This window comes from Protomyctophum parallelum (genome assembly GCF_964188405.1).
Source record: "Protomyctophum parallelum genome assembly, chromosome: 9".
NCBI classification, from domain to species: domain Eukaryota; kingdom Metazoa; phylum Chordata; class Actinopteri; order Myctophiformes; family Myctophidae; genus Protomyctophum; species Protomyctophum parallelum.
In genome coordinates, this window is record NC_139706.1 from 14009342 (window position 1) to 14024948 (window position 15607).

Below are 15607 nucleotides of genomic sequence, written 5' to 3' on the forward strand. Positions count from 1 at the left end.
TCCCTAAAGAGTGTACAAATACAGTAGCACCCAAAAAAAAGGACCCAAATTAAGGGGTCCGTTTGGTTAAACATGTGCACTCTTTAGGAGTTAAACTAACGTTGAGGGTTTTGAATGAATGAATGAATCGTTTATTTCGGTCATTGAAGCATACACATATAGTTAATTATTACAACAAACTTTACAGAAAATATTTGGATGGAAAAGGTGTAGGCTGAAGCCGTAGCTCATAGTGCCTGCCCTTTTTTTATCTTAAAGGAAGGTTGTATCACGTGGTGGAGATAATACATTTTAAAAGGTTTATAATAATGTTGTATATTCATGAACTATAATTTATTATCTTTAAAGTAAACATTTTCTTAAACGTATAGATTGAATTGCACTGTCACAACTTTTCCATATTTCTGCTGCCATGACCTATCTTTTTTTTTAATGTTGGTTTTTTGCTGTTTGCGGTTTCACGGCGTGTTATTATAGAGGAGGATAACGTGTAATTAGACGCCCTTAAGTCAACGACGTGTCGGAGCAAATTGATTACGTGTAGCTATACAGTGGGGTTGAGTTTACGCAGCTGTGAGCTAACGAGGTCGGCATCCTATCATTTTGGAGAGCCGTGACTCAGCCGTCGACGTCGACGTCGACTTCAAAAAGGTTGTTCTGTTGATGGCTGGCTCGCTGCACGCCCGCCTGTGTTTTTTAAACAACACGTGCGCTATACTGTCAGCATCCGTGTTGAGTCTAACCCATTAAACTCAACACGCATGCTGATAGTAGCGCACGTGTTGCTTAACCCACTTTGGGGCGGGAACCCCTTTTGGTGTTTTAAGCATGTTATACTTTAGCTATTGAAAAATAGCAGATCTACAAGCTTGTAGGTCTGCTATTTTTGAAAAATCATGCAAATGTGGTGCAAATCTTTGAATATATATTCTTTCAGAGCAAACGCTTTTAACTCATATTTTTTAGATGGAGGGACGGTTGCCAAATTAATTGTGGTGCTCCTTGACATAGTAAGTAGTAGTTTAAGAACCACTGATATAGATTGGTCTAAAGAAACAGTCCTGTCCTCAGTTCAAAGCGTTCTGTTCTCAGTCCACTATTCTACAATAACACATCCTTGTTGTCTTATCTCCATATTCTGAGTTTCGAGTAGAGCTGCGACTGCGACTCTCCTTGAATTGGAGTCCTGGAAAGTAACGCTTTTTGAGCGGTGCCAATGGGTACTGTATATGAACAGAACAGTCAAGAGGCGTCAAGAAAGCCCATATCCGTCCGTCCGTCCGTCCGTCCGTCCGTCCGAATACGGAAATAGTGTTGCGCACGCACGCACGCATGCACGCACGCACGCACGCACGCACGCACGCACGCACAATTGCATGTTGTGTATGTTCCATCTTCCATCTTCCATAATAGAGTTGGGTGAGCATTTGAACAAGCTGCTTTCCATTGTTATTGACATGATATGTCAATGACAGTCTATAGGACTCCACGCACGCACGCACGCACGCACGCACGCACTTTCAGGGTTTAGGAGGCACTCCCATAGTCTTAGGCGACGTTTCAGACTATGGGTTCAGACTCGGGGCAGCCAATCGTGACTAGGTCCTCAAAGCCAAACCGAGAGACAATAGGCCAGGCCAAAAAAAGGTCAAAACTAACTAAAGCTAAAGCATCTCTTTCTCTCTGTGTGTCTCAGGTGAAAAGTGGTACAAGCGTCACCTGACCTACCGGATCGTCAACTGGCCTCGCCTGCTGTCCCCGGGGCCGGTGAGGCTAGCGGTGCGGGCGGCCTTCCAGCTGTGGAGCAACGTGTCGGGCCTGCTCTTCCAGGAGATCCTGGACGGTCACTCCGACATCCGACTGGCCTTCTACGACGGAGAGCACAACGACGGAGCCAGCAACGCCTTCGACGGCCCAGGTAAGGAAGGAAGGAAGAAGGGACGCCTTTAACACAATCAGTGCCGGGATTCCTTCAAAATAGAAGCTCTGGGGTGCCGGGAAGACATGGCCTCTTTTACTCTGAACCCCAGTCAACAGGTTCATGTACTTTGTATTCGCATTGTAATCCCCCATATGGATAACAAATGTGTCCAAATTTGACTGAGGGGCTGCCATTGGATTTTTTTGAATTTTTCATATGAAAGCAGGGAATCATAGCTTCAAAATGACATATTGGTTGTTCAGTTTGACCCACCAGTTTTGGAGATATGACTTATAGAGTAATGTCTTGCAGAAAACGGCGAGTTGAGAAAACAGACTTGAAATGTTCACTTCTGTGGTGTCTATACCTAGCAACATGTTTAAGCATTTATTTCATATGTCAATTTTAGCTCTGACACTTATTTCAGACATGCTCTAGTACTGTATACATGTGAAGAGTCTGCCTGTGCTATAAACTCATTTTGAAAAAAAAAAGAAAAAAAAGAAGTTCTTCTCTGGTGAAAAGCAGGATGTTGCGCGATGGCAGTGTCTCAGTCAAATCTGATCACAAATAATCCTGTCCGTTTCTCTTCATATACGGTTATGAAGAATCAAACTGACTGAGAGAAAACGCTATTGTTACTGCTGCTGAATTAGTTACATTTCCGCTAGAAACAAACATGAGTGACTGACTCATAAACGATACAGAGACACCTCCCTGACAATAACGCCAAGACAGTTGTTTTTTTGTCCAAAAATCACAAAGATGACGTAACATGTCGATTTGCTCGTCCAAACGACGTGAATGCTCCATTCATTGTCAATGGTGAATGTATTGTTCGTGTATAGGACGGGGGAAAAAAACATGAATCCATATACACAATTCCTGTCCTCCCGTTCCACCAGGCGGCACCCTGGCCCACGCCTTCCTGCCATGCCGCGGCGAGGCCCACTTCGACATGGCGGAGCGCTGGTCCCTGAACGGCCACAAGGGCCACAACCTGTTCACGGTGGTGGCCCACGAGGTGGGCCACACGCTGGGGCTCGAACACTCGCCGGTCCGCTCGGCCCTCATGTCCCCGTACTACAGGAAGCTGGGCGGACGCGGCGCGCTGCTCAGCTGGGACGACGTTACCGCCGTGCAACAGCTCTACGGTGAGTGGAGAAAGTACCCACATGTTTGTTTTCACCCTAAAAAAACATCATTTTATTGTTATATAAGGAGGAAGACGTTTTTCAAGAGAGTGTATAGTATTTGTTAAAATGTCGTTTTTATGTGGGCACCCCCCACCAGTTCATTAAGTACAGTATGCCTGGCTTGCCTGGTCGGTGGTGATGGGTGGTGATCCACCTGAACTTAAGCCGCACCCACAGCTGTAGTTGTATGATAAAGGGGGAGGGGTTAGGGGAGGGGCTGATAATGTGATAATGTGTCACTATATTATTGTTTTTTTCATTGGCACGTTTGACTGTCAAGGGTTCAGCCTCCAGGAAGAAACCCTAAATACATTTTTCGTCTTAGTTTTTTCTTTTTTATAGTTTTTATCCCACGATTTTGTAACCCATTTTTCACCCCTGTGTCAATTATCTAATGTGATCTTGGGCTCTACACACCCTCTGCCAACCTGGGGAGAGCAACGGCCTTGAACTCATTTACACCTGACAGGGGGGAGTTTCGGGTTGGACGTAGTGCGTGGAAGGAACACGTTATTCCAACCAGTTCCTTTCCCCTCCATCAGGCGCCCTTGGCTGGCCAGGGGGAGGCAGTTTAGAGACCAGGATTACTGCATGTTTTTTGTTTCGTCTTAGTTTTAGTCGACACAAAGTTTCATGGCAGGGTCTGTGCCATGGCCTGCAGGTACATATACGTACATCTGCTTCCCACGTAGCAGGGACGTTAACCTCAGCGTCCATCGCTCGCTGGGAAATTCCACTTTTACTTCAGGTTAAAAGGTCTCGTCCAGGGCGAGGAGAAGAAACGCCTCGATGGGCCCCTGACAAATATCTCACTGTGGTGGTTACGGCCTTACAGATACATTTAGGCTCCGACCAGTGTGTTGATTGGGTCGACTAAAACTACAAACTACTAAAATGTCAGGAAGGGACTATAGTGGACAAGAGATCCAGTATGAGCTGTGACGCGTTGTGAGCTTGTAGATTGTTGTGAGCTTTTAGAGCTTGCTACTTGCAAGAGACCATTATGGTGTCAAACTTTGGTGTCAAAATCAACGTTGGCTCAGACACAACGTTCTTGTATCTTTGGTGGTTACAGCTTACAGATATATTTAGGCTGATACACAAAGTTCTTGGACTTTTCATAAACAACGTTGCTGTGATTGCTTTGGGGAATACATACAGTAGGACTGAAGTGTTGACTTTACTGTCTTCCCCTCAAATGTCAGACTTGCACAGAGAGAGAGAGAGAGAGAGAGAGAGAGAGAGAGACAAAAGGGAAACTCAAAAATCTTCATTTTGCTCCCAAAGTTTTCAATGGATAAATTAACAATTCAACTTAATTAGAAACTGACGGAACCAAATGGACCCATTTGTACACTCTCAGAGTTAAATGGACCCTTTTGCTCATTGCTGTACGTTGGAGTCATGGCACCAAGCTCTCTCTCTCTCTCTCTCTATCTCTCTCTCTCTCTCTCTCTCTCTCTCTCTCTCTCAGAGCCCTGGAGCCTCACAGCTGCAGCCATAGAAATAAAATAAGTAGAATGGGAAATTCCATTCCAATCACACTTTAGAATGCTCAGTCAGCTACTCAAACACACAAACGCAAATTGTGCATACATGCACGCATGCACACAGACACACATGCACGCATAAATGCACACAACGCATGTAGGCTACACACACACACACACACACACACACACACACACACACACACACACACACACACACACACACACACACACACACACACACACACACACACACACACAGGGCTCCAGACTAACTTTTTCACAGGTAGCACTGGTGCCACCTACCTTGTCATTTGGTAGCGCCACCAGAAATTAGGTATTTCTTTCTTTGTATAGCGTGGTATTAATACATGATCTTATCATGCCCCCACATAGGGCGCCATTTATTTATGTAGTGGTTTCCACCATTAAAGGTTTGAATCATAAAACCCCCTACAAAGGTCACTGTGTAAAAAACAGCAACCTACCTGGTTATACTTCAAAACACTGTAGATGGTTTGAACCCAACACAAAGTCACTCAGTCAATAAAGGCAATATTTATATTCCACATACAGAAAGTCAGTTTAAAGGTTTTGTGTTAAAAAAATAAATGCAGTCCAAACCTTTGGGATTAATAAAGTGACAATTTGTACAATATCCCATTACCATTATCCAAAATAATTCCTTATTATAATATTTTTACATTTTGGAAAAAATCTTTTGCAATGTGAAATGCCACCGAATTATTACTCCTTTTGCTTGTCTTCATGGGCCAAGTTGGCCAAGTTGTGAAAGCTGCATACTTTTATTGTGAAGGCAAAAGTTTCTGAACGCTCTCAGAGCCTGCATATCTCCGCGTGCTGAAAATAGCTGATCTACAAGCTCACAACATGTCGCGGACGCGACGCGTTGTGAGCTTGTATATCAGCCATTTTCAGCACACACTTTGTACGACGAAGAATAAATCAGTGCTCTTCACTCGCTGGGAGGGAGATTAATGTATTTTGTTGGCCGATCATCATGTATGGACACAGGCTACCTCCTCGATGCAAACATAACAAGCTTTGGAAGCTATTTTTCGTGGCACATTATGATGTTTAATCAAACAACAAGTTTACCTCCTCACTCATTGTTTGGGTCGGGAGCTTACGGTCTATGGTCGGGAGTCGGCTGTCTTTGTAGATCATGACTGATCATCATGCAGTTAGATATGCGCGCTGCGCTCCAGTGAAATTGTACAGCTGAGAAAGATTAGTTAATTTGTGTCGGATAAGCTGCGTTCAGACCTGAATATATATTCGCCTCGGTTCGTAGGGCTTATTGGTGGGTTTTCGTGAACGACCGTTCTTTGAAGTTGAACACTGGGCGTCAGGCGAACGTCCAATGTTTTTATCAATGGAACGGGTTTTTTTTCCCCTCCACTCATCCTTCCAGCAACTCGCACCTGTGCGACCTCGTTAAATTTTGCACGTTAAGAAATTAAGTATCATATGCGACCTATTAAGTCGCACGCTGGAGCCCTGCACACACACACACACACACACACATTAGCAGACCTGTGTGATTTCATCCCTCTCAGGCAAGGAGCACAGCTGTTTGAACCATACCTACAAATGACACACACACACACGCACAGTCGCATGCGCGTGCATGCGCGTGCACGCACACACACACACACACACACGCTTGTTTACCCAGACATAACTCATGCACTGGTCTGACCTCATTGTGTAGTATCTCTCAACACCACACTTACTGTGTGACATAAGTATGTGCACGCACGCACGCACGCACGCACGCACACACACACACACACACACACACACACACACACACACACACACACACACACACACACACACACGCACGCACGCGCACAGTGTTTAGTTGGTTCCTGTCATGATGGATTGTGGGTTTTGTGGTTTGAGTTGTAGATCTTTACATAAACATGTCTGCATGACTGACAGATAGAGATACAACAGTAGTATCTATTTACCCTGTGTGTGTGTGTGTGTGTGTGTGTGTGTGTGTGTGTGTGTGTGTGTGTGTGTGAGGCAGGTTTCCACATGTGCCGCTGTGGACGTGAGTCTTGTTGTCTCTGTTTCCGCGGAGTCTTGTTAAACGCTAACCGGAATGCTAACCTTAAAACACGCTCATTTTTCCCCCACCCGACCTCACGTCGACCCCTTATGGTGTTTCTAGCATTATGTTGTACTTTAGCTGTTGAAAGATATCAGATCTACAAGCTCGTAGCGCAGCACTCGGTGCTCTGCACTCTGCTATTTTGTTTTTAAATCGTGAAAATGTGGCGCAAATCTTTGAATATGTATTCTTTCAGATCGAACGTGTTGAACTCAAATCTTTGCCTCTGGGGGGGTCCCTGGAACAACATATTTTCAGATGTTTGAGGACCACTGACATAGAAACATAGGGTTTTTCAGAAAACTGTCAGGATTTAGAAGACATTTTGTAGAATCGTCTAAATGGGTTCAAACATGCTCTCTGACCTCACGTCGACTGCTATAGGTCACTATTGTCACTATTACTGTCACTATTACACATTTAAATTGACGATTAATTGTCGCATAAATAATTACGATTGACAATTTAATTGTGTGTTTTTTTGCATTGAACATTGGATCGTTACAGATTGTATTTCTGTTTAACTTTTAGGCTTCGTAATCCCAGATTGCACAGGGCAGATGTTTAATCCCAGATTCCACAGGGCAGGTGTTTAATCCCAGATTGCACAGGGCAGGTGTTTAATCCCAGATTGCACAGGGCAGATGTTTAATCCCAGATTGCACAGGGCAGGTGTTTAATCCCAGATTGCACAGGGCAGATGTTTAATCCCAGATTGCACAGGGCAGGTGTTTAATCCCAGATTGCACAGGGCAGATGTTTAATCCCAGATTGCACAGGGCAGGTGTTTAATCCCAGATTGCACAGGGCAGGTGTTTAATCCCAGATTGCACAGGGCAGATGTTTAATCCCAGATTGCACAGGGCAGATGTTTAATCCCAGATTGCACAGGGCAGGTGTTTAATCCCAGATTGCACAGGGCAGGTGTTTAATCCCAGATTGCACAGGGCAGATGTTTAATCCCAGATTGCACAGGGCAGATGTTTAATCCCAGATTGCACAGGGCAGGTGTTTAATCCCAGATTGCACATTTCTTGTTTTGTTTCCTTAAAAAAAAAAAAAGAACCTTAGAATCACAGCTTACTTATTTCCACCTGTAAGCTTATAAATAAACCATGGAATTAGATGTAAAACAACAACCCAGCTGCAGCAGAGACGTCGTTGGTAATGTGCACCTTATCCATTATTCGGTTTATATGCAGGAATGTGTGCGACGGCGGTAAAATTAGTTTATCTTCCGTGGGTGTCGTGTTGGCGTGTCGCAGCGTGTAAAATTACACTATTGAATAGTCAGTGGTTCCTATAAACACTGGGTCGGGACCCATGGTGGACACATTTCTTTCCTACATTTAGTTTTGAATTGTTTTGAGAATTATGTTTTGCACTCCGTCCGCCCGTGTGCCCGTTCGTCCGCTACGAGCTAATCTCCGGCACCGTTGGCCCGATTCATGGGACATTTTGCATACAACACTCCCTGGATGCCAACGATGAACCTCTGTTATAGCGCCACCAGGAGGCCGACTTTTGTAAAACACATTTTTTGCTATTACACATTTTTTGCTATATTGTCCAAAAATCCCTCAAATCGTTACACACTTATATATCTCTATAGTCATGTGCTCAAGATGAATCTGTCCGATATTTCACATTCCATCTTAATTGGCTAACAATGGCTTTCAAAGTTTTTTATTATTATTTCAAAGCATTTTCCAAAAACATTCCCCGCCCCCCCAAAAAAGCAAACATTTTCATGAATTAATAACGAATAAAAAAAAACCTGAATTTCAGTATTTTCATAAAGAAATTAAAGAAAAAAGCGTTGTGTTGTGAGCTTGTAGATCACCTATTTTGACTAGTTTGGGCCCCGTTTGGAGACATCAATTTCTTTTTGGGTCGAAGGCTAAAACGTTGGAATAGATCATTCAATGTTGGACCCAGAGACTGTCAGAATGGCATCTCGGTATTAGCCTGGTTAATAAACCAGACTAATATCGCACGGATCCGCGGGATATTAGTCTGGGGAGGCTCAGCTTGGATTTCATTTCCAGGGAAACATTTTCTCTTTGACGCAATTGGTCAGAGCTACTGTCAGTCAAAGGTCTCAAGCATTGAACGTCACTGTACCAAAGCCCGCCCATATTGCATACCGTGTCCCTATTGGGCGCACACGTTCTCGTGTGTAGAAAATGGGCGTACAATTGAGCCTCGCCAGACCGAAATCCGCCGGTAGGCAATTTTTTTTGCCAACGGCTGATTCGGTCTGGTTTATTAACCAGGCTATCTCGGTATAGGCAGGCCAACAACACCAGTGTTGATTTCGTCGACTAAAACTAAAGACTAATTTTTTTTCACTGGCGAAAACTACATGAAACTAAATGAAAACTAAGCTATGACGACTGAAACTAAGACTAAATATATTGACAATTTCGTCAACAAATTAAAAACTAGACTAAAATGTTAATGTCATTTTACACTTGGTTGCATGCTGAAAGTAGCAGATCTACAAGCCTGTAGATCTGCTATTCAGCTATTCAGCAAGTGTAAAATCAGCCATTATGACGGCATCAAGGCTGGAATGCATTAGTCTTAGACTAAATCAACCATATATTTAGTCGACTAAAATCTTATGACATTTAGTCGACTGAAACTAGACACACATTCCAGGGTGACTAAAATGTGACTAAAACTAAATGTTTCATTTCAAAGACTATGACTAAAACTAAAACAGAAATTCGCTGCCAAAAACAACACTAGCCCTACACCCATGATGTCTTTCCCTCACACACTACTCTGGAGATGTGTTTCTGTTTCCCAAGCTCTCCTCCCCTCTGCCTCCCTAATCCACCCCATTAACAAAAAAAACCTGTGTGTGTGTGTGTGTGTGTGTGTGTGTGTGTGTGTGTGTGTGTGTGTGTGTGTGTGTGTGTGTGTGTGCGTGTGTCTGTCTGTATGTGTGTGTGTGTGTGTGTGTGTGTGTGTGTGTGTGTGCGTGCGTGTGCGCAAATGCACCATTTACCATTTGTGTGCTGACTGTTTTCAGTCAGTCAGTAAAACAGGAATTCAGGTAACATTTTTGTATGTATATATCATCTACAGAAACATATGTCCAAAACTCTTTATTTTCAGGATTCAGATAAAAAAATGTAGCCAAAAGTAGCCAATTAAAAACCAGTAAGACGTTTAAGGGCAAGAAGCGACATCACCCTATAATGTACAGAAATACCATGGGCCAATCAGGGATCTCATCCCTGATGATGTCGCCATATTATGGGGGGCATTCCCATATATGGTCATGCCTGGGGTGACCAACCAACCAACCAACCAAACAACAAACGGGAAATGCACGATTCCCATAATAGTAAATGCAACCTGCAGTCGCAATAATTGTAGAAATATTAGACCTTAATTGTCGAATGTTTAGGCATGTGCTGATCATGTATAATTCACTTTACTTAACCCATTTTGGGCGGTAACCCCTGTTGGTGTTTTAAGCATTATGTTATACTTTAGCTATTGAAAAATAGCAGATCTACAAGCTTGTAGGTCTGCTATTTTTGAAAAATCGCGAAAAAGTGGCGCAAATCTTATATAATTCTTTCAGAGCGAACATTTTTTACTCAAATCTTTGCTTCTGGGGGGGAGGTCCCTGGAACAACCTATTTTGAGATGGGGTTGGAGGCCAAATACATATAATTCTAGGGGTCCTTGACATGAAATATTGAGAACCACTGACATAGAAACATAGGTATTTCAGAAAACTGTCATGATTTAGAAGACATTTTTTAAATTCCGTCAGGTCATGGGTTAAAAACATTTTCCAATTATTACGGTATTTTCTTTACATTTTGGAAGAATAGCCAATTTAACCCATTCTGGACGGGAACCCCTTTTGGTGTTTTAACTAAGCATTATGTTATACTTTAGCTATTGAAAGATAGCAGATCTACAAGCTCATATAGCGCGCCACCGAGTGGCGCGCTACGAGCTTGTAGGTCTGTTATTTTTGAAAAATCGTGAAAATGTTGCACAAATCTTTTAATATAATATTCTTTGAGAAGACTTTTTATTTATTTCGACGTCAGGCCTTTTATCACTCTTCCTATTGGGTAACCCACCTATCCTGCTACAGCCAGGAGACCAGATCAGCTGCTCCCACTCACTGCGAGAAAACAACTCACATGTGCGTGGCACAGCTGCCAAGAGTGGTTCTACTAAACTAAGACAATGTTGTGTCTGCTCTGTGATATGACCGTCGGCTTGTGTGAGTGTGTTCAAGGTTCAAGGTTGTATACTTTATTGTTTACTTGCTTGTGTACACTATACAGGTACATGAGAGTAAAACTTATCTTGGCTTGGGTTCCGTCAGACAATGCTGCAGCGTAGATAACATAACATTCAAAACAACACAAACACAGACAGCAAACAATGGATAGAATGAAAATAAATCAGACCCGCCTGAACTGAGTGGTGCTGTACTGTACTCGTGCTGTAGTACTGTACTGTATACTAGCCCTCCTCCCTGGCCTCTGTGCGGGACACACATTGCTGTCTATAGGAGTGGCTAGCACCACTCAAAAAGAGCAGGAAAGGTGCAATTGGAGGCTATGTGTTCCATATATCCAACAAATTCGGTTTGGGAAGGTGCAATTCGATCATAATTGTGCGAGAAGAGTGTGCATGGGCGTACTGTGTGTGTGCAGTGTGCATGCATGTGTGTGTGTGCCGCGTGCATGTAGGCCTACATGTGTGTGCCGCCGTGCATGCATGTGCAAACCCTCTCGTTCCTCCTGCCTCATGGCCTCATTCAGGATACAGTTAGAAGCAGGTCTGACCACGCTTGGAGATTCCCAGATTTTATCCACGTTCTTAGACAAATTGTTTGTTCAGCTCCTTGCAAACACAATGGCTGCATGTTTTCATGTCCCGTGCACTTATCAGCAGACAACTATTTGTTGTGCTGTGGGATATTCTGCTCCGCACATTCTCCAAACACGCTGTCCTCCCGACATTCATCCATTCGTTCATTCTATCCTTCATTCTTTGGGTCTAAAATTGTCATTATTGTCATTATGTGCGATATTAACCCATTTCGGGCCTGACGTCAAAATGAGAAAAAAAATCTTCTAAATCATGACATTTTTCTGAAAAACCTATGTTTCTACAGTATATCAGTGGTGCTCAAACTATTTCAAGTACCCCAAAAATATATAAGTAATTGGCCACTGACCCCCATCTGAAAATATGTTGTTCCAGGGACCTCCAGGAGCAAATATTTTAGTTAAAAACGTTCGCTCTGAAAGAATATATATTCAAAGATTTGCGCCACATTTTCACGATGTTTTTTGAGAACCACTGAAATAAAGGTTTAAAAAAAATTGTCTTACCACAAATCAATTAATTGGATCCTTATAATTAGAGATGCACGACATAATCGGTAGCATAATCGAAATAGGCATCGGCCTCAAAATAATCCAGATTATTTTCACAGATATTGATGACACACAATCATAATGTGACTGTCAATGGATTTTGTATTCGCAGAGCAGCCATGAGTCTGCCTTGTTGTCTCCACCAGGCCGAAGGCATGGGGGGAGAGTATGTTTTGCACTCCGTCCGTCCGTCCGTGTGTCCGTCCGTGTGTGTGTGTGTGTGTGTGTCCGTGAGCACTGAGCAGCTAATCTCGGCCACCGTTAACCCGGTCGATGCCAAATTTTGCACACACACTCACTGGATGCCAACGATGAACCTCTGCCCCAAACTTTCCAGAACGGCCTGTTATAGCGCCACCAGGAGGCCGCTTTGTGCAAAACAAGTTTTTGCACAGTACACCTACAGATTTTGTCCAAACATCACGCAAATTGGTACACAGTCTCTCTAGAGCCATTCAATGAAACCGGTCTTTCAGATTTCTCAGACTCCATCCTGATTGGTTAAGATTGGCTTCCAAAGTTCACAGGAGTGCTCAGTTTCAAACAAAATGCTGCAAATCATGAACCCATCGCGTGATTTCCGTGAAATTATGCACCCACATTCCCACTAGGCCGAGGACGAAATGCCACATGAACAATTTCAACTCAGCCTCAAGGTGGCGCTATAACTGGCCGAAAAGTGTTTTTACCTGTAACTGCACGGATCTGTGGATAACTTTGTATGCCAACTCCCTAGAGGCCAAGGAAAAACCTTTGCCTGGAATTTTTCACATCTGCTCTTTATAGCGCCACCAGGAGGCCGACATATGTAAAACACATTTTCTATTATTACTCCTTCAGATATTATCCAAATTTCACGCAAATCGGTACACATGATCTCCATAGTCATGTGATCAAGACAGGTTTGTTTGATTTCTCATATTCCATCCTGATTGGCCACGATTGGCTCCTACAGTTTTCAGGAGTAGCCCGCTTTGTACAAATCGCCACAACTCCTCAACGCAGCGTCCGATTGCGATGAAACTGTGCACGCATATTCCCACTAGGCTGAGGAAGAAATGCCACTTGACAGTTTTTGATTAGTGTTTTTACCTCTAACTGCACGGATCTGTGTAAAACCTATAGTTGATTTCTCATAATCCATCCTGATTGGCTACGATTGGCTTCTAAAGTTATCAGGAGTAGCCTCCTAAACATTTTGCCAAACATCACACACACACTTCTATCCTCCTGGTGGAGACCTGTGCCCAGAAGGGCACTTTTTCTAGTTTCCATTGTGGTCCTCTGTGTAATATTCGGAATCGGTCAGAATCGTTATCGGCAGATAATATGATCTATATACAGTAGAGTATGATGATATAATCGTGCACCCAAACTTAATTGTGACGCGTCCGTTTGCGTGAGAAGATTGCAATGGAATGGATAGTTTCTGGTCCTTTGTTTATTTGACGTGCCTCTCTCTCTCTCTCTCTCTCTCTCTCTCTCTCTCTCTCTCTTCTCTCTCTCTCTCTCTCTCTCTCTCTCTCTCTCAGTATACACCAATCCATTAAGAGGCTGTTTGAATGTTAACATTACCCTGAACTCTATTTGGTCAAAATGTCAACAGTTTGTCTTTCCAGTTAGGAGGCTCATTTCTTCCAATGTCCAATTTAGGAAAAGAAAAAAAAACATTTGTATTTGGCATAGCTCAGAAATGATTGGTTTAGCTCCACTCAGGCTGCAGTTTGTTTGTCTGTAGAAAGTGAAAAATGTCAACAAGAGGAGAGTTGAGCACTGCTTCAGTTCCAGTGTTGATTTTGACAGCAGATTTTGAGTATCTTCAGCCTAATTTGGGTCAGTCTAGCTGGGCTATTATTTTCAGTTCCTTCAGCTTTAGACCTTTAGCTATCAGCCGGGCTCATTCATTCCAATGTAAATATCATGGACTACACATTAAATACTGGTTCATTTTTGGAAACAGACCTTCAAAATCTCTTCCAAATACGTCAACAATTAAGGCCTGCCGTATGCACTGGAAAAATATGTGCGTGACATTTCTTTTATAAAACAATGTTGTATACGCCTGATGGAGGGGAAAGGAACTGGTCGGAATAACGTGGCCCTTCCACGCGCTACGTCCGGCCGGGGAAATTCCCCTCTATCAGGTGAAAAGAAGCAGCTTGGACTCCTCATGCATAGAAGGAGGCATGAGGTCAGTCCGCTGCCCCCCCAGGTTGGCAGAGGAAGTGTAACACCCAGGATTACATTAGATAATTGGCACTGGGTGAAAAGAAAACTGGGTTACAAAATCGTGGGATAAAAATGTATAAAAAAAAAAACAATGTTGTATGATATAGGAAAACTATTGTTGGAGAGGTTTATTGTCTAACCCATGTTATGCTTAGCTGTGATTGGACCATAGCAGTTTGGCGAGGGGCTTAGCTAAAGGTCTATGGAATTGTAACCAAATAATGGCCCGGTGCAGGCCAATGCAAAAATAAATACAATCCTGCTGCAAATAGTCGCCTGGTTCCTTTTAAAACGCCCCGGGGTCCAAACCGATTTTGTGTAATAACGCCCGGGCTACTATTTGGAAATATATGGTATCTATTGCTCAGCCCCAACGAGAGAAGGTTGTGTTCCTTCATCTCCAGGTATAAACCGTTGTGGGGGTCACCCGGTCAGGTTGATATTTAGGGTGGTTGTGTTCCTTCATCTCCAGGTAAAAACCGTCGCGGGGTCACCCGGTCATGTTGATATTTAGGGTGGTTGTGTTCCTTCATCTCCAGGTAAAAACCGTTGCGGGGTCACCCGGTCAGGTTGATATTTAGGGTGGTTGTGTTCCTTCATCTCCAGGTATAAACCGTCGCGGGGTCACCCGGTCATGTTGATATTTAGGGTGGTTGTGTTCCTTCATCTCCAGGTATAAACCGTCGCGGGGTCACCCGGTCAGGTTGACATTTAGGGTGGTTGTGTTCCTTCATCTCCAGGTATAAACCGTCGCGGGGTCACCCGGTCAGGTTGACATTTAGGGTGGTTGTGTTCCTTCATCTCCAGGTATAAACCGTTGCGGGGGTCACCCGGTCAGGTTGACATTTAGGGTGGTTGTGTTCCTTCATCTCCAGGTATAAACCGTCGCGGGGTCACCCGGTCAGGTTGACATTTAGGGTGGTTGTGTTCCTTCATCTCCAGGTATAAACCGTTGCGGGGGTCACCCGGTCAGGTTGACATTTAGGGTGGTTGTGTTCCTTCATCTCCAGGTAAACCGTCGTGGGGGTCACCCGGTCATGTTGATATTTAGGGTGGTTGTGTTCCTTCATCTCCAGGTATAAACCGTCGCGGGGTCACCCGGTCAGGTTGATATTTAGGGTGGTTGTGTTCCTTCATCTCCAGGTAAACCGCCGCGCGGTCACCCGGTCAGGTTGATATTTAGGGTGGTTGTGTTCCTT

The 15607-nt window shown here is 43.7% G+C and overlaps 1 protein-coding gene across 1 annotated transcript in view; it reads left to right on the forward strand.

The window, feature by feature from the left end:
- The window catches only part of mmp28 (matrix metallopeptidase 28), a 38624-nt gene that overhangs the window by 18370 nt on the left and 4647 nt on the right, over window positions 1-15607 (forward strand). The window contains exons 4-5 of the mRNA XM_083772943.1: window positions 1697-1918; window positions 2827-3075. Coding sequence (XP_083629069.1) covers window positions 1697-1918; window positions 2827-3075 — 471 coding nt within the window. The remainder of the gene's footprint in view (window positions 1-1696; window positions 1919-2826; window positions 3076-15607) is intronic.